We start from the raw sequence: 20,561 nt of genomic DNA, 5'->3' as shown, positions 1-20,561 counted from the left end.
GCGTTGCTTACCTTCCGATAAAAAGGGAACGATACTATTGCCCGATCATTTATATTTCAACAAACGTAACTGAATGAAAAGACGGTGGATCAAATGTACTTCGAGGCAAATGAACTTGAATAACACGCAAACAAATACACAAATAAATATTTCAGGTTTTCAGTTGTAAGATTTGTTCATACATCTCATGTACTTGAGCAATACACATCGGCGCCGTGATTTCATCTGATAGCATAGAATTGACTTCTTATATTTGGGGGGGGGGTCTTGTCCCGGCATTGTACTTTACGCTACAGGCGAATACAGTAGTTATGTGCTGATTCTAACACAGCTAAGAAGTGATGCTAAAAAGTATATCTTACCATTAGTTTGTTTGATTATCGATTCGAATGTCCGGGGAACAAATCAGTTTTTATTCAAACTCGACGCATATTATAAACTCAAAACACAGATTCTATATATTCCAATATCGACCGGCGTCATCGCTGTGGTAGTTACGGCGATGTTTAATTAATGAATTGTTTGTATATTATATTATTGTTTAAGGCCAATTACCAATGAATAGTGATTAGTTGGATTGTCAGTGAATCACGTGATGGCGAACACACGTGCCGTGCATTGAACAAGGTGTTACACATTCCTTGTGACAGAATTATCATGTTTATGTTACCACGTGAAAGTTATTCAGGCACGTGACACGAGACGACCATCGGAAACACGACAATTTACTGGGGGGGGGGCTGGTACAGGCCGCGGCTACAGGAGATAAACGGGCATTTTACCTTTTTACAGGAAATAAAACAAAAGTTCCATTTACAGTAAAAAACATAGGTTTTTACACTTTACAGATAAAGCAAATTCCTAATTACATTTTGCATTTTTATAATATATTGGAAATTGCATACGAATTACGACATTTAATGTGGAAAATGCTTTATACGCTTACAAAAAATAAGATCTTTGTACAAATTACGGACGAATAAAATAGATCATTACATTTTTCACCTTGCCCATGTCTACGAATTTATGTTTATTATTTATTCAAGTTACATTATTACGAAAATAAAAACAACTGATTACAGCTTACGAAAATACCCCTTGCTGACCCTCTATACTGAGATACGGCCACGTACTTGAATGTTCTCCAGGATTGGCCGACACAACACAAAACTACATTAACAATCATGATACTAGCATAATGATAAACAATTTCCGTTTTCGAATTATTTCGTTTTTATGTGGGATAATTATATTTATTAAAATTATAGTTTTCAGTCATAATTCAAGATAAATAAAATGCAATTTTTTTTTTAATATACACGTGTAATCAGTAATTATGAAAATTATTAATGGTGTGCATATGAAATGTCAAAATCAGCAGTTTTCAGTTTTGTTTTCACCCAAAACGAAAGAATTTCACAAAGTCGAAAATGGAAAGTCTTTATCACAGTATTTCACCGATATTAACTAAACGATTTTTAAAAGTACCTTATACTCTAGTCGCCGGGGTTTGTTGAACCCAAAACAATCGACAATAACACTTCATTTAACGAGAATGACCGAACTGCCGAATGAAACGATTTATAGCTCAACTGAACAGTGATCACCTGTAGCTGGGCATCGCAATGACGTCATACATAACTATGTTGTGTTGATTAGTGCCTGCTTTGTTTATCTTAGAAACACTGGATCGCAAGAGCATGGAGGTAAAAGACAGATGGGATAAGCAATCGTAATTGTAAACATAATACACCCAAACCCAAATTCGATTCTTGTTCTGCTATCTGTTGCGAGCATAACGACAGTGTATGACACCGTGACAATCTCTACGTTGTCATATATCGTGATAGTTTGTCTTGCGATAAATACTGATACAGGTATTGGTCTTACGATATGCGTCACGGTTACTCGTACCGTGTATGTATGAGGGGTGCATTGCATATTGCATATAAAGTGACGCATCATGGGAATGAAGGTATGCTACATGCTACCCGCATCTAAAATCTGTTCACTTGTTGTGTTAATCACCTCAAATGCGGAAATACCAGAAGTCTGTATAAAACGTTGCAGTTCCTAGTTGTGATAATGTACGGAGGAATTGATATGTACTTTTAGGGTTTACAGACAGGAAACAAGATTGTAAACCAATTTTGACATAAATGATGTCAATGTAACAGGTACTGTAAAGGGTTTAATTATTCACCGGGTTTTAATTTTGCTTATTTCGCTGATTGAAAAATGCGCTAAATTAAAACCCAGTGAATATTTAAAATTTAGCATAGAACACATTGGTTGAACACATTATCTAAATGATAAAACCGTAAATTAAAAACCCACTGAATATGCAAAATTTAGCATAGAACACAATATCTAAATGATAAAACCGTGAATTTAAAACTCACTGAATATGCCTGAAATAGTAAATCAGCGAAATTTAAACCCAGTGAAAAGTAGTCATTTTACAGTATATAAACATCCCCTTCCACCCGCGAGAGACTAAAGTCTTTTCTTTTTATCACATAATACTCGGCAGTGCACCGCCATTTATTTTTTAAAAACAACATGTGCAATACGTTTGCAGAGGTGTTACATGTGCTGTATATAATGTTGTCCATATCATACCCATGTATATTACGCTAAGACATGATGTTAACATTGCATAAGCACAACCCTAATCAGAGCTGCAATAATCGTTTTGTAATAAGAATAAATAATAAACTATATAATTGTAGTTCTACTTCATTTTTTCTATCTTCGGTACAGTGAAGATGTCGTTGAAATCAACATATAAATGATTAGATATATACAAACAAATATAATAATGGAGACAATATATTTAGGAATATACACTTCTCGTAATGTTTTAGAAAGTTGGTAATTAATCACGTGACAATGTTCATTGGTTTGTTATATAAATGATGAAGATATTGTTCCATGGCACCATGAAATAGCATTCTGTATGTTACAGTGACGTATTCTGAGAAACTTGTCCTAATATTTTACAAAAATCGCCATTTTTAGAACAATTCCATAGAACACAATGTTAAAAAAAAGCAATTTTTGAAACTTTATAAAACCAAGATTTAAAAAAAAAATAATTCGGGACTACAAAAAGTAACTCATCATTCACAAAACATAATTTGTTTCAGCCTATGTCACGTGACCAGACTATGTCATCAGCGTAAATTTGTCATATGACATAATATCTCTGCCATGGGGACCAATATTAAAAGCGTTCTAATACTAGTACAATGGCAACTATCCACTAAATACAACTATCATTTTCTCGCAAATTAAGCTGGTGACCCCAACTTGTTTTAAGCCAATATCATTATATTGTTGAGGAGTACAATTCATTGCAAAATGGTTAAAATTATGGGTATCTGCATTTATGTGTGGTGGTATGTTTGTTTCCATTTGCTCGTGTTTATGCCACAAAAAAAGATATATTTATATTTTCAATCTACTCCAGTATATTATATATTAGATTTATCTGCGAACTATGAAGCCGTCATGAGAAACATCTTAAAATGATTCATACTACGTTTTCCTGTAATTTCAAGTCCTGTATGGGTAGACGATCGCCCTCTTTTTCAACGCCAACTTTCTTTTTCTTGAGGACATTCTTCTTTGAGATGATGACGACAACGCCCGCTACGACCGCGATCATTGATGCTAACAAGACGATTACTATTAATACACCGATGTTCATTGATTCGTTCGGTTCTTCGTCAATATCATCGATGAACTCGAGGTTGGCGGACACAATATTGGACACGCTACTATAGTTACCGGCGTCGTCATAAGCCCTCAATGCAAAAAGGTAAAATACTTTATCGCCATGTGAGGGCACTGTTATCTGTATGGTTTCTGTTTCACCAGACGACTGGGGGTCAGATAGAGAGCGTCCTTCAACAACGTTAGAATCATCAACTGGAGTTGCCTGTTCGAATGTATCAAATAATTCATTGTAGCTGTGGCTGTAACGTAAATCATATCCCTCGGCTGTGAAAAAATAATAAAAATAATTTATTTTATAATGGCGAATTTTGTGGACTGCACTGATGTATCTGCGTTTCGGTTGTTGTTTTCTCCTTTAGGAGTTCCAGTATCGCAAAATCAACCAAAATGCTTTTGTAATGAATATTGAATATTAAGTTAAGGATCGGTTTTAAGGAATGTGTCACAGCCTAGCTCGCATGCGCAACGTGACCACAATCAAAACTCACCTGTTCCGTGGTCCAAATCACCTCCAGGTGCTGTCCAGGTTAATGTAACTGTTTGGTTTTCATAAGATACTTCAATTACACGTAAATCGCTAATACGTATTGGTGGAAAGTAATCAGTATTGTCGCTGATGTCATAATCAGAAACTTTAAACACTTTAGAAGTTGAAGTGCGTTCTAGTCCTGATTCTAAGTTCAACATCTGTTCAAAGTCACGTTCGGCTTTAGCTGTATACAGAAAAATTATAATATTAAAACAATTTTCAAAATGTTTATAGTTTTTCATTTAACACCTCCTTCGTCCCTTATTTGCAAAATGAAATTATTCGCAATCAAAAATAATGTTTAGTTAAAATAATGTTTGGTGAGTATAAGCATATATTGTCAATGCCACGTATACATATATACTAGTATATGCTTATTTCCACGGTAAACGTGACATTGGCATTGTAAACTGATGTTTATCAAGTAAACATAACTATAGGTAATTGAGCATTTTATTCTGTAAAAGGTGACTAATGAAATTGGCAAAGATAACAGTAGGATGGAGAAAAGATAAAAAGCTATTTACATTTTTGTTTCAATAATGTATTTTTCATACTCCCTGAAGAAGTAATTGTGCTGGTTTGAGACGGCGGCAATCAAATCTATTCAAGTTCTTCGTGGGACACCTACACTACACTACACTACACTACACTACACTACACTACACTACACTACACTACACTACACTACACTACACTACACTACACTACACTACACTACACTACACTACACTACACTACACTACTGAATGCAATACGGTACGGCACTACACTGCACTACACAACACGGCATGGCACTGTACTCGACTGTTCTGTACTCTACTGCAGTTTTCACGATTGTAAAAAGGAGAGGTCATTAGCTTACACAAAAGCCGGCGCGAGATGGCGCTGCCACTTGTTATCTGCTCATATAATACAAGTGGGGTTGGCGATAAAGCTCATTATATCATGAATTGCACATAACCCAAAAATTAAAAATGTATTTATAGGGACAAATTTTCTATAAGCTTTCCAGAGTTTTACTTGTTTAATGTTCCAGATGAAATTGAAGCTATCAAAATTATGAAACATCTAGATCACTTCTAAATGCCATTCTTGAAACCATGATGTTGGTGTACTATCCTACTCAGTGTTGTGTTGTACATGTAAACTGTATAATGTATTGCAAAATAATTGAACAGTCGTTCATACTGTCATTTATAGTCCTTGCGCCGGACCCTGTGCGAGTGTAATCATTGTTGGCGTTTCCAACAGTCTTTACCGATACGTGAAAACTGTATCTTCCATCTCTCGAGAAACCAACAAAACTTCCAGAATAAATTCCATCAAATTTATTTACATCAGCACCTGAATTGAACAACAACAACAAGAATCAGATTTACGTAGACACATTACAATAGTGTTTCGTTTATTGGGTTGTGGGCCCCTCTATATAAACGTGGCCGAAGTCCGACCGAGGCCAAGAGTCGAGGCAATAACACACACATAAAGTACCTGCGCCGTTATCTCTGAGTACAACTTCTAGAGGTTCAGTGCGAGGGCGGTCAACATGAGCGATGACGCCTGTCAACCCAGTAACAGGAACAGTCCCTTTCTTAAGCTCAGCGTAAATATATTGGAACGAAGGGAAATCCACCTTTTCACTGCCACTCCATGACGTCAGTGTGATGGCACCGCTCCCATCTCGGGACCCGGATGAAATTGACAGTGTCAGTTCATGGGGTGCCGATGTTGGGTTGAATATTGTGTATTTCCAAAGTCCGATCTGAAATAGAACTACGAGAGATTAATGATGGTATCGTTAAATTCAACACGCATGTGACAAAGTACGTTTACAATACTACGATAGAACACAGTGTTAACTAAAATAAAGGAAGCAAGTGAACACTACTATACTCATTCATTACTACAAATAAATGTGTCAATATTTATTAAATATCAATTTAGTGACAATTGACAAAAACAAACGGCAGTCTGAATTGTGCATAGTTCTTTCGTCACAGTGACGACAATAACAGCCTTGGTATAGTGAGAAGTATAGGTCTCAACGCCGTACTCTGGTTTCATGGACAATCATACTCCCAGTTCAACTGACCGAGTGAATACTTCGCTTCAAATGCAAGTTTGTGAATTCCAAAACAGTATGATGGCGAGTCTCTCATCTATTATCGAATGGGTTTTTCAGATCAAATCTAGCTTGGACCCTTACCTTAGCAATACCTTGTAATTTGATAGAGATTCTACCAATTGCCTTATCGCGAACGTATTCAGGTGAGAGCTCATCAATAACGACATCATCTGGGGATGTTACCATGACAACCACAGGAGTTTTATTCTCATCTCTAGCCCATGTCACAGTGACACGTGTATTGGCACCAATGGATTCGTCAATGTAAAAACTATCAGTGAATGTTACTTCACTCGCTAGTTCTAGTCCAAAACTTGTCAGCTGTGAGACGAATAATCAGAACATGACAAAACTTTATTAGTAATATTCAAAATACGTGTATATGACACATAGTATTTGTAGACAAAGGGATACCTGTACATCTATCTATAGATGCACCAATGTAGAATGGGGTACAGTAATAAAGCATGCAGGTTTTAAACATTTAAAAGCCTAAATATGTATAAGCATATGAAATTGGTGCAGTGACGTGGCAGACTTAATACTGTTACAGTAGATCATCGTGTCGAGGGTTAGGTAAAATGGTTGTAAGTGGAACAGCGAACAAGATGGTGAATGTGATGTCGACTTTCTCTTGTCTTGTCTGGACTATCTACCCCTTGAGTCCTGAGTTTTCCATTCATTCATTCATTCATTCATTCACGTGGATTGTGTTTTGCTATGAATATTTTCTCAATAATTATCGTATAATCATAATGAAATAATTAACACATGGGTTTGAATAACTTTTTCTGAAACAACATTTTAAAATTTCATATCTTTTCCGAATGTCCGATGATTTTACTGTCACCATACTGAATTACTTTTAAGTTCTGCAACGTCAGATATCCATGAGATATGGCGAATTCGTTGTTAATGTTAATGCACGTCCACTGTAAAAATGTTGATGAAACAGACATAGATAAAACACACTTCCCCTATAAATGGATGCATTGCTGCCACATTTCGGATTTTACATATTGATATAATTGCACGAAGACACACTTAGTACATAGGTACCTTAATTCGATCAAAACTAGATATATTGTAATGATTAAGTATCTTCTAATGACTAAAGTAATATCTTTTAACTTTTAACTGTAAAGCATGAATACACCCAGCCCTATTCATACCCCGCCTTTATACATCAACTTTTGATTTTAATTAAAATTGCATTTCACACTTATAAATAGGGCGAAATCCAAAGTGATCGCCCGTAAATTGGTGACCTCGATACTTCGCAGTGCACTCCCTGTTCTATAGGCAACTGTCTTCGTAACGTAATTACTATGAACAGCGGAACACGTGGACAATTCTCATCAACTGAGTTGAGGGACTGTGTCCAGACCAACCCGCAGTAAAAGTGAATGTTTGGATTTACGGAGAGGAATTTAATTGACTGCACACTAATCCGAATAATAAAATTCAAAAACAAAGTAAGCAAATAGAGTTAAATGTTATGTTTATAATTATTAAATGTTGGAGAGAAGAGAGAGGTGGTGGAGCAATCAGCCGTGGAGGGCGCAGTTAACAGGGTGGTTAATTGCTCGGCTAACAAAATGGGGGAGTGGACATAGATGAGAAAAAATGGATCACATAAATGAGGTTTTGTTGACTATATGAAAATGACTCAACTTACAAGGTGGCTAACAAAGGGATGAAACGCTCAACTGACTAAGTTGGTTAAGGACTCGGCTTATGGTTGATGGTGTATGGCATGGCTAACCAGGTGGTGAGGCGTTCAGCTGAAAAAATCAGTGCTCAATTGAAAAATTGGGACAGAATAAAAATAATTCAGCTGGTAAGTTTAAAGAGAAAGATAGTGGAATACTTAACCAGCAGACTGGGGGGGGGGTCCATTTAATTTATCATACTCACAAGTGCTGGTACATCGTTTTCCGAATCAGAAGATGATGATGATGCAACTTCCATGAATGCTTCAACATGTGCATTACTTTGTGTTTGTTCAGAATAATAATAAGAAGACCCTTTGGTGCCAGAAGCAATTGTCTCCAGTTTCTCCTCTGCAAAGACTCCCCAAGCAAGAGTATCCACAACCACACCAGACTCGATGATGTTATCAGTCACATCATCGATATAAGGTGGGACATTTTCTTGTCCATCAGTTACAAGGAACATAATACTCCCCTCAACGGATTCTGTTTGGTTTTGTGACAACACCTGTGAACGTGAATATTACGACAGTGAGTTAAAATAATTATAATCCTAACAACTATATTACAAACATGGATATAACCTTAATGCCTTAATAATATTTTTGATTCTCCCTACACTATTTCCAACATTCCTTTTCATGCTCAATCCAGAAATCTCCGCTCCGTATATCCCTTCATACTACCTTTTTGTCACAGTAATCTCAGAAAATATTCTTTTATCCCTCGATGTCTTGACTTTTTAAAGCGGGGAGTCGTCACCTGCGCATGCGTCAGATGGTCATAGCGTGTGATTTTTTACAAACAACTGTCTACCCATAAGACTTTGCGTTTTTAGTGTGTGTTGTTATCGTCGTTTGGGACTCCATTCCCGCGCGTGCGCAGGTGACGACCCTCCCGCTTTAAATTGTATTTATATTGCTGGTTCAGTAGACATTTTTACGAATCTATCTTCTTTTAATACATCTGTTTTGAATGCCATAAGTTGAGCTTTGGGTATTTCTCTTTCTATTTCTTTCTATTTTTTATTATATTATTTTTGTAAATATTTTTGTATTTGTATTTTATGAGGCCTGTAATTGGAAAAACCTGTTGATATCTCAAATAAATAAATAAATAAATAAATAAATAAATAAATAAATAAATAAATAAATAAATAAATAAATAAATAAATAAATAAATAAATAAATAAATAAATAAATAAATAAATAAATAAATAAATAAATAAATAAATAAATAACAACTCGTACCTGCAAACCAGTCAGAAGTCCTGAACCAATGGCTGTATTTCCATCTGCATTTAGCGTTGGCATAACCAATGCCAAGAATTCTTCCCTGTCTTCATCACTGTTTATCGGCGTTAACCAACTTATAATAGTTGCCGTGTCACTGAATGTTACACAGCCAACGTCTATCCCAAGGCTGATTTCGTCCATGATGAATGTATACACCGCCTGTCGTAGTTTTGTAATCCTGGATTTCAACTAAAACCATCAAGATATACACTATGTGTTACTTTCAATGTCTACTTGCGCACGGAATTTAGTTTGTATAAGACATGCAGCACTAGGTATAATTTAGATATTTATTGGCAATGAGACGATGAAATGCATGAATCATACGTGTATAACCTCATCAATCTAATTTGCCCAGATACATCATGTTACATAGTTGTTACATATACCAGACAAAGGGTCTAAACCTAAGCAATATTGTATGCCAATCTTTTGTATGTTTCGTGTATGTGGATTTTTACATATGAAGTATTATACGTACTTAATTGCTGGAGCCAATATATATAGAGAATATCAAACTGTTTATTTGATATCAATTTGGTGTAAACACAGGTAGTTACTGGTTTGTAGTTAGGTCAATGCAAACTAGCACCTACTAAATATGCCAAAAATGACAAATTCGATGTGAGAATACATTGAAATGTTGTTATTGAAAAGAATTTATCATCTCAGCACATCTTTTCATTATCATTATTTTTTTTCTTTTATGTATAATAACTGTAAATAAATGCCGTAACCGTAGTTTGCTTACGTCTTTTAATAGAAAGCTGTTAATCACGTTAACTTACTGACATACTCCCAGACACGTCTAATACAAGTACAATCTTCCTATATCGTGGATACAGAAGTCTGAATGACGGGATGGTGGAAGGTACATCGGCAGGCTCGTTATCAACCCAGTCAGGGTGCTGCAAGATTACACTCCATGTTGACTGTCCTTGGCATATAGCGTTGTGTTTGTTTGGTGCTTCCCTGTTATGCGTGCTATCATCGCAGTACTTGTCCACCTGCAAGGTGAAACACGGTGAAACACGTACACGTGTGATGACATCATAATAATATGATGACGTGTGATGACATCATAATAATATGATGACGTGTGATGACATCATAATAATATGATGACGTGTGATGACATTGAAAGTAAGACATCTCCTGACCGTCAAGGCTGGTACAAGAATTTCTCTCAACTGTGTTGTCATTGAATCCACATTTATTAAACTATGCATGATTTAATAGCTGTCAATATGTTATTAATAATAATTTGCATAATAATAAGCATTCCGAAAACATAAACTTCGGCTACAGCTGGACACAGTACTCATCATTGCCATATCTCTTTGACTTTTTAGATATATGAATATAACATACCTATTTATTTACTTTTTGGTACTTTTACCTGGCATTTAACCTAAGCTGCCCTCTGCTTCGTTTAGTAATTCGGATTACCCAGATTGCGAAAAATGTGTTGTTCTTTTTTACAAAGATGTCACAATTTGTACTGGAGGAATAGATGGGTTAAACCATTTGTTGGGGGGCACCGCTTAAGAATGTACACTCTAAGATGCAGCCATTTTACTTAAGCCCTCTTAAGCGTTGTTACTATGGTGGGTTTTGGGAGGTCATTGTTCATATACAGTACATGTTTGCCCTACAGAAATTACAATACAAAGTAATTCATAGACAGTGCTATGAGAGGGTAGAGGAGGTCGTATTAGAGGTTGCCTTATAAGGGATTGTCCTTAAATATTTTTGTTATTCCAGGTCTTAAATACATATAAATCACAATCATCGGAGCATCACAGTTAGAGGACACGTTTTTGTTTTGTTTGTCTTATTTATTTTATTATAATCATTATTTCATTTGTGAGTATGATGGGTTTGCAGATTTTCATGCAATCCGTCTTCAATAAATTATTTTATCATTATCTTGTTGAGCACTTTATTTTCGGCATTGTTTACAAACTAGTTTACTATGTGGATCAATGAGGATTTCAAATAATGAATAACTATTCCTTACTGTGCTAAATATCACGAAGTCCTGTGATCGCGAAACCAGCACAATACGAATTACTGAGTTTCTTATTAGATCTTTCTAAATCTCATTTATCGGTCTATTTCTGGAAAACAATCCGTCTTAAAATCATGAAAATTCGTCTTATTTCAGTAAAAAACAGCCCCGCTATATTCATGGCAAGGGAATTCAGATATCCTTCCAACGTCCCAACGATTGGTCAATAGTAACCACCCCTATCAATGAAGTATTAGTCCACAAATTCAGGATACAGAGATGTCCCAACATGCAATCGATTATATTAAGCCCCCTGAAAAGGTCATGAATATACCTTCACGACTTTTTTGAGTTATTGATAAAAGTTCTATAATTGCTGTTTGATGGAAACAAGATTTGAATCTCTGCCAACATGTTCTTGTGTACATGGCAACTCCGCCCAGAAACTACAGACGCTGGCAAATACAACTTTGGTGAAGGCAATGATAGACGTAAATATTAAGATTAAGCGCATATTCTCACCGATTCTAGAAACTGCATAAACATAATCGACGCTGGCATCGTATTTTTATTTAAGTTAGGATAGAAGACGCAATCTTTCCCATAAAGACCAGTCTTCTTGTTCTTTCTGCATGGTTTGTACGTGTTTTTGTTCAGGTTCCATCCTACGGGGTCCTTCATGCAGGCGGTTGGCAGCAGTGTCCCACTTCGTCGGGTTGACCATATTCATCGAAAAGGCCATAACGTTGATGTCCCCATTCATGAATTAAAACACGACCTGAAAAAATACGAATAATGTGTATGTACTTTAATAAAGCTTAGTCGCGGTTACAAAAAATATAAATCTTTGTTTTGTGTTTCCTTGTTTCACTGCAGTTTCGCGATTCACTTAATGTGTGAATTTTATCCAGCAGATATTATCTATTCACTGTTGTATGGTCAAAATGAGTGCCTGACGAAATGATAACAGTATTTCAGGGATTTCGATTTTATACCTTTCTGTCTGCTTAATTATGTATATAGTAAAAAACCACCGTCATACTGACCGATGGTTAATTAGAATGACCTGGATTTCAGTCTCAATGAAGAGAGTATTTTTGTAATCTGATGTTTTTTTGGCAAAATACAGTGTTGACTGCATTGGACGGCATTTTTCTTGTCGTTACCCGCCGTTACCTAAGAAACTTTAATAAATAGTTCGGTTGTAATAAACAAATTTGTTTACGTTTTGTAGTATGTGATGAGGTAAAACTATAGCGTACGTAGTGATGTTATTGACCACAAAACCGAAGGCTGCCTGTGGCAAGGTTACTTTTGCGTCACGCGTAAAAACTTATGAGAAGGAGATTGCGCAGACACACTTAAACTGAGAAAGTGATAATTGTCGTTGATTACAAAAACGAGTGTTTGAATTGTGTACACCAGAAGATAAAGTAAGAGCTTTAAAAGTCACGACTACAATATAATCATTTATGTGGTATTCAATCGGTAACCAACTCAGACACGTAAAACAATGTTTACAACATAGGTGTGTTCATAGTTCATGTTTTATAGTTACACGCTGTAAACTATACCTCTCGATGCAATTTCTCAAACTATACAGCAATAATCCATTATTGACATTAAACAGTGCATTCTAGACCATAATTAAAACATTGAGGGGAGGAAAATCATCTTAATTGCACCCGCCACTACCACGTTTGGTTTCTAGATAGTGTAGCGCATTCATAATAGTTGGATTTGAATCCCGGGTGAAAATAATATAACGTGCACAGGTTTATGTTTATTGAGAAACTTGAGTGTCGTACGTTGGTCCTTGGGTGTATATACCCAAATCATTGAACTTTGTACCATGGCAAACTTGAATGATAGTAAGGGGGTGAGTTAACACTCAGACAGGTACTGGATTGGTTTTCTGAGGTTAAAATAGGCGCAGATATCATACGACTACAGTTTCATTGTATTGATATAATCAGATTGCGATATCATTCAGCTTAATTTCCAGATTTAATAAATTTACATATACATTAAATGACCAGTATGAACGGTGGGTAGCTGCACAGTTAGATTCTCATTGTGTCTGCTTCATATTGTGCAATGATGTAAACATTCCATTTTCGTATAAGACAATAAAATGTGACCTAAAAGACCCTCGCGCTTTTAATTTTCGATCACAAAGGGTAATCAGTTGCTGCGTATACCATTTGGCAGACGACCAAACTTGGTAGACGACTAGGCCTGGTTGTACCGAACGAAAAATTTTGCCCTTAATGCTGTTGTTTCACTTTGCTGACATATATCTGAACATCAGCATTTTGCATATTTTTATACTTCCATACGGTTTTTGGTTAGTTTTGGTCCTAATGGCTATTATTTCCGTTTAGCTACATGTCATGGTCGAATTTATTCATTTTGTGAAACATGATAAAAAGTGACATTGGCTTTCAAAGGGCTAATGTCAATAATAATGGCGGCAAGAAAGTTTTTACCCGAGTCCGGCTGAAATTGAATGCACATGTGAATGATTTGATGAACATACCAGAAAGATTAATAACACTAAAAGTGGTTGTTTTTACCTTTATTCCCCCAGTAATATTCCACTATATTATCAGGATCCAATACAAACCACGGGGTCAGGTGAACATATTTTCCCGGAGTGCCACATTCGCCGTATTGGACTGTATAAGGATTATCTCCCCACACAGGGTTGGCTTCTTCCACTCGGTAGTCGGCGCGTGAAAACCTTTCCACGGTAACAGCTTCATACTCTGGTCTGTCCTGCCACGTCGTGGGTATCAAAAAATCCACCTTTCGGAAGAAAGCTCGTTGTCTTGTAGCGCGGTAGAGGTAGTCAGATGCTTCCGTAAAGGCTTCCTACAGAAACAAGAAACAACGATAAATTGTTACTTGCTGGCTGCGAATCAGTTCATATTGTCTAGTCCACGGGCGCTTGCAACAGGATTTATGGTTAAGGGAGATAGGCTTGGGTAGGGTTATATACTAGTATAGAAATAAAGACACTATGCCTCCCGGGTATTTTGGCTTTTTTCACCTGTATACGATTTTGAAAAAATCTCTCCAATTCATACATACTCGGGTTTCAGTATTCTGACATATTGTTAGATTTATTTTATTATTGTCGGATGTATTTGCACCGTTGTTGAACATAACTGTCGTACATGTTGAATGTCTTTAAATCATTGTATGGGTTACCTTAGAAGTAGCGCACATCTATCATCGGCATCGACCAGTGCCAATGAGCGCGTGTTCACCTTTCATCGACCACTACATGTGGTTTTCATCTCACGACCACAATATGAGGATTTAATACGCCTTGGCAATCCCGCCAATTCAACAAAGACATGTTTCTATAATTTACCTTCAGATTGTCAATGATCTCCAGATTCTCAGGTACGTGTCCGTTGATAGCAACCAGCACGTTGTCGTAACCATTATCCACCAACTTGGCCAGCGAATTCCAACCGCCATTGACGCTCCCAACCATGGTTACCACGAAGACACAGCCAATCAAGAATTCTGCCTTTCTCCGAATCATGTTTCGCCGAATTCTGCTTGTAATATGCTGTATTGGGAGCGAACCATTCAAATACATTCTTATATATCACGTTTATTTTGATCATCATTTTTTGTTTTCTTTCGCGGTAGACGGTTTGTCAACATTGTTAAATTGGTCCCAATTATTCAAGCACTCCGTGAGTAATGGTTATAAATTTTGTACTAAAGCTAGAAACCGATTTGCAGTGCCAATATTTTGTTTCATTTCCTGTTAAAACGTGGTAGTGGTCTAGTATAGTGGTCGGACTTGAAGAAAACGATATACTCGCATTTTGTACCATCAACAAATATATAACCACATTCACTAAATATTTGATTATAACGAATGGGTGTTGTCATTTCGTCCGCAGACTGAGGTGCATGGTTTAGTGACGGCAGTTAACGGCTTGCATGGGGTTGAGGTTCTCGTGAACGTCCGAGACGCGCAGCCTTAGAGTTGCCGTAATTTAACGAAGTACAGTGTAGTACTGTGAACTTGGCGAGTCAATAGGGCAATGACCTTTAGAAACATCACTTGATTCATGTACGTATCACAGTAAATTACATCATGCTTAAAACCATAAACCATTCATTCACACAGTTTGTCGATCTGAAAGTCGTTGGTTCGAAATACGGATTACTCTAAGTAGTAGAGAACGCTGTGCTTTCCACTTAAGTCATGTGACAAAAAACTAGTTATGATAAACAGTCGGAAAAAGATTCTTTCGCACCCCGAGTCCAAAGCATAACTCTAACCTATACCCTGCAGCGCTTTCCAAGTTAATTGCGCATGTCCCTCCTTAAGACTGTTAGAACAATAGCGACCGATAGCGAAGAGCCAAAAAGTAGTATTACTAACATTACAGTTTTAATAAATAGTGTGAATTCAACAGTGCCCGTCACGGTTGTAACCACCTCAACCCAGTCACTGCTGGTCTGGTTTAATTATTAGAATACAATGCGTTATGACCTTCCGTTACGTGGATCAACTATATTATGCCTTACTCAATCATATATAAATAAACACCATTTCGTATAAATACAGTTACGGTTATTCTGAGTGAACATTCTGATTTATATGATGTAACCTTAATGGAGCTTATCAGTTGATAAAACAATATGTTATGCCACACAACGGAGACATGTGACGGACGTATTCATCTATGCTTGCATATGCATACTAGACGACCGGGTTTACCACGACGACCGGGTTTACCACGACGGCCGGCATACCATAACTTCACTACGGTGAATTCACTGTCCGTTTTCAACACCTTGAAAAACTGTGGTAAATATAAAAGCGAAATCCTGACGTCAATAAGGTGCGTTTTATTTTGAAATTTTAGCCATAATATTTTTAGTTTTTTTTAATCTCCCAATCATAAACGGTATCAAGTCTAGGCGTGTTCACAAGCAATATACATCAGGTCTGTCGCTCACTTAGGGTCGGCTTGACTGGATTTTGCCAATGTTTCTGAATTAATGTATGCAATGGTATTTGCTATGGTCAAAGCGGTTTGCTACAGGACCAACAAGTGCATGTGACGCGTCAGGACGCGTTGTGTGTTGCGAATTACGTAGGTGTCGAACGCGTTAGTGCCGGTACCATCTGAACAAGAGTCGCCAAAAGTAGTTAACTTGCATGGCTTCTTAACCCGAGGTAAGAAAACATGCACGAACGCTTAGCACGGGCTAAGAAACGTTAAGTACGGGTTTAAGTGGACCCGGTCCATATCCTTAGCACGAGCTAACGAAGTGAGCGTGAACAATTAGCTCAGTGCCCAGAACGTCATTGTATGCAATGTCCATGTGAAGGATTTACTATTATAGTCATAACTATACATTTCGGTATGCCATTTCCAACATAACTGTCAACGCGAACACATGCAGGGGAATTCTGGGGAAAAAATAACTGACAATTAAACTTTATATTACTCCCAGTTATTCTACTCTTTTTGAACTTGCCTTGGTACTGTTTTATAACCGGAGAACTAACATGTATACTTTCTTGGTTACTGTTCTGAGTAATCATAGTTAAAATGACTAAATATTTGTATATTCTTAACAAGTTTGGGCATTCTTTAGCCCGTGCTAACCACTGTTTCCTCCCGTGCGTGAACGCAATCGGGTTTAAGTCTTAAATCTTACCCCGTACTTAGTGTAGCCTGAACACGACTATTAAAGTAGTCTATAACCAGCCATACGCAATTACCGAAGTGGTTACATTGCACGTTATGTACTTGTTTTATGGTTTCAATACAATGTACAGATACCAACAACATTAGAACATATAAATCATATCATCACGCATTACATCGCATATTCAGGAATAAAACTGATTATATCGAAGGAAATAATAAATAGTTGTACACCTTAACGTGTTTTTTTTTTTTGGGGGGGGGGTTACAATGTGTTCATTTCTATTAATTTGCCGATGATATGTCGTCAACTTCTCAGTGGGTTTCAGAAAGATTATTTTTTTTAAAAAGATGACTCAAAAACATGCAAAAATGGACTCGGATATTTTTAAGCCATTTTCAAAATTCATAACATACAAGTATAACTACCTAGTTTATAACTAGATTACTTTTTCCCCTTATCCTACATTGTGATATATGCTGAGACCGTAAGAACCATAAGCTCAATGGCTAAAGAAAATCATTTTTATGGATGTTTGATTGTATATGAATGTTGCTATGAATAGAATAACATGAATCTAAACATCTATGTTAAGATCAATAAGCAAGCTGAAATTACGGTAAAGTGATGCTGGAATATAGACGCGACGGTGTATTTGCTTACTGAACGGAATTTTAATCTTATGAAGCCACGAATCCACCCGGTCGTGTTATTTGTTACTAGTACCCGATTAAACACAGGTATATGCTGGATAAAACGCAGGTATATGCTGGATAAAACACAGGTATATGCTGGATAAAACACAGGTATATGCTGGATAAAACACAGGTATATGAGCCTTAGGGACAATTACACTGCCGCGATACCGTTGATATAACTACTATAAAACACATTGAAATAGCTACATGTCATTTTAGCGAATTTGACTCAATACATGAATTAACAGAATCTTTATTTAGCTAAAATGCCAATTACCTCATTGTGAGAATATACTTCAGTTTATTCTAAATCAGCGACATCTTGAATTAGCAAAATTACAGGTTAGCTAAATTAGCTAAAATGACATGCTAGCTAAAAAGACGCGTTTTACAGTATATGGCGCAATGTAAAGGATAGACGCATTGTGGAAAGTCGTGTCAAAAACCTATCTCCGTGATTTACTTACCTGTTAAAGAACCGATCTCTTACGATTTGTTAGTCGCGAGTGGTGCTGCCAGTTTGTACTCTATCTGAAATGTATACGCACCCATGAGCTACGATTGGCCGAGTTATCAACTGTGGGTTACGTCACGGATTGTCCACGCCCACTCCGTCTCGCCCAAATCCACTTGTTACCTAGCCTATCGTGAGGCGAACAATCAGAGGAATGTTTTGCCTAACGATCGTGTTTTATTATAGCGAGCAAACAACATTCAATTAATGAATTATTGCCTTGAGTCAGTAAATCACCCAAAACCGTCGTCTTGACCGTAGTACAATCGTGGTTGAGGTTACATGATTCGAGTTCATTGACGTACTTCGAGTACAACTCTGGGCATGGCTTGAGAATTGGAATAAAAATATGTGCGTCATTTGAGAAAAATCGTGGTTTTCAACTTTGGATCACTATCCCACAATACCCTTAAGAAAATGAATCACATTTAACTACCTCCTCTAAGAACAAAATATACAGTCCAGTATGCTTTAAGGAAATGATCTCATCTGATAATAAATAACATTTTAAGTTATGGCTGTCACTTCTACCGGTGGAATGCTTGTTTTTTTCTGACTGGATTGAAGGCTTGCGATGAAAATTATATGGCAAGTGCATCAGGGCCAACTACTGAATGTTAAGCCCAGAAAGTTACTTTTTTATTGTTGACACACGTCACACACAAATAATAATGTCCAAAACCAACTTTTGATATAATGAATCACAGTATACTTAATTTCATTTGTATTTATTTTTACCTAATTAAAATGGTTCTACTAAACTAATTACATATAGTGATGAAATGCATTTTAAAATATTTATCAAAATATGGTCAATTGCAATCATTTTGGCACAAAAAAATGATGAAGCAATCGGCACACCACTATATAGTAATAGGATGATTAGTATATTCGTTATACAAAGTGAGAAAATGTCCGGCAGCCAGCCATTTTACATATAAGGCGCCATATTGAAAATATAAAGATTTCAATTGAAACCCTTTACGCTTCTATAAATGCAACCACTGTATTACGTCACTACTCAATGTATTTATATTGTGTGAACATTTGTTTAATATCATGCTAACTTACAGAAGAGTTAGGGGGCCTCAATGTCACATGTGTAGAAACGTTGTATATTAATAATTGTGTTCAGTGAGCTTGGTGTTATTCAATATCAACAAACAACCAAATGTTTTTTTGCACTTGGCTGGAAAAATGGCTTTCATGGAAAAAACATTTGAATGGTTGCATTGAATACAAAACAAAAACTTCCTAAACCAAAACGTCAGACTCCGATCCATTATATCTCAGACTCATTTGCCAGTTAAAGATCGACAGTACTGTTACTGTGATGTCATCATTTGAAGCTTGTCCAGCCACTTTAACCTTTAAACAGCTTACGTTTTTAACCAACACAAAATGTAGCATATATTTATAGATATTTAAAGTGGAAAATTAGGTAAATTTTATAGCATTTTAATACTTTATATGGGTGTCCTAAATTTGATGAGTAGATGAAAGAAAAGGTCGTCTATTTACTTACTGATTTGTCACCTTAAACAAACCACAAAGAGAGAAGTGTGTTTTATATTTTGTGTTAGACAGAAGTGTTTTTAAAACAATAAGGTATGATCAGTTGAATATTAATGTTGTTACACCATATATTGCGTAGTTAATTATTGGGTCGAACGAATCGTATATACCGGTAAGTTCGGCAAATATATAAAGGCTTTAGTTCAAAAGAAAACATATTCCTGAGTACAACAGTAAACAATATTAAAGATATTCAAAACTATCCATATTTATATTGATATGTAAACAATGAAACGAGTGTTAGCGATGGTTGTAGTGTTATATGTGGTGGTTCCGTGTAAAATCTGGTAGCTAAACATGTGTTTTATAAGTGCTACGAATGTTTTCTCGATGCTTCGCATAATCTGGCAACTGACCAATTTATACACGTGTTTCGTAAAATGGATCTTAATCCCCAGAACTGCCAACTACTAAAGTCATAGTGTTGCTATGACAATCGCCGTCACAATAAACTGATATTAATCGCCCGTAAATCAGACCTTGTAACTCGGCAAGGACTGAGCAGCTTTAGCGCAGGTGCAAATTCTGGATTTGACGAGGGGATAGACTTCTTCCTCAATTATTGGAAAGGTTGGTCATTGAAGAGGTTCGATCCCACAACACCAACTACAACAACTTCTAACGAGTGAGCTATTTAATTACCGATAGAGGTTTTTTGGGAGGT

The 20,561-nt window shown here is 36.5% G+C and overlaps 2 protein-coding genes across 2 annotated transcripts; both read right to left on the bottom strand.

The window, feature by feature from the left end:
- Positions 1-3,535: 3,535 nt before the first annotated feature.
- Positions 3,536-12,097, bottom strand: LOC100377148 (calcium-activated chloride channel regulator 4-like). The gene is made up of 9 exons (XM_002741293.2): positions 11,939-12,097; positions 10,194-10,412; positions 9,361-9,594; positions 8,316-8,618; positions 6,480-6,719; positions 5,765-6,035; positions 5,462-5,617; positions 4,230-4,454; positions 3,536-4,005 (listed from the first exon to the last, which is right to left on the bottom strand). Exons 1-9 carry the CDS (start codon positions 12,095-12,097, stop codon positions 3,536-3,538), a joined length of 2,277 nt encoding a protein of 758 aa, XP_002741339.2.
- Positions 12,094-14,972, bottom strand: LOC146748605 (calcium-activated chloride channel regulator family member 3-like). The gene is made up of 3 exons (XM_085505390.1): positions 14,796-14,972; positions 13,993-14,290; positions 12,094-12,194 (listed from the first exon to the last, which is right to left on the bottom strand). Exons 1-3 carry the CDS (start codon positions 14,970-14,972, stop codon positions 12,094-12,096), a joined length of 576 nt encoding a protein of 191 aa, XP_085361516.1.
- Positions 14,973-20,561: the final 5,589 nt, after the last annotated feature.

Source organism: Saccoglossus kowalevskii, chromosome 2, assembly GCF_978046115.1.
Source record: "Saccoglossus kowalevskii chromosome 2, keSacKowa6.1, whole genome shotgun sequence".
Classification (NCBI taxonomy): Eukaryota; Metazoa; Hemichordata; class Enteropneusta; family Harrimaniidae; genus Saccoglossus; species Saccoglossus kowalevskii.
The sequence above is the reverse complement of the archived record's forward strand: the minus strand, read 5'-3'. Positions and strand labels throughout refer to the sequence as shown.

Excerpts from the sequence above, each read along its gene's own strand:
- LOC100377148 (XM_002741293.2), bottom strand. The coding sequence starts at position 12,097 with ATGAAGGACCCCGTAGGATGGAACCTGAACAAAAACACGTACAAACCA. Across the intron at positions 8,619-9,360 it reads GACTTCTGACTGGTTTGCAG|GTGTTGTCACAAAACCAAAC; the intron begins GTACGAGTTGTT and ends TCACGTTCACAG. Across the intron at positions 5,618-5,764 it reads ACTCAGAGATAACGGCGCAG|GTGCTGATGTAAATAAATTT; the intron begins GTACTTTATGTG and ends TGTTCAATTCAG.
- LOC146748605 (XM_085505390.1), bottom strand. The coding sequence starts at position 14,972 with ATGATTCGGAGAAAGGCAGAATTCTTGATTGGCTGTGTCTTCGTGGTA. Across the intron at positions 14,291-14,795 it reads AGATCATTGACAATCTGAAG|GAAGCCTTTACGGAAGCATC; the intron begins GTAAATTATAGA and ends TTGTTTCTGTAG. Across the intron at positions 12,195-13,992 it reads ATATTACTGGGGGAATAAAG|GTCGTGTTTTAATTCATGAA; the intron begins GTAAAAACAACC and ends GTATTTTTTCAG.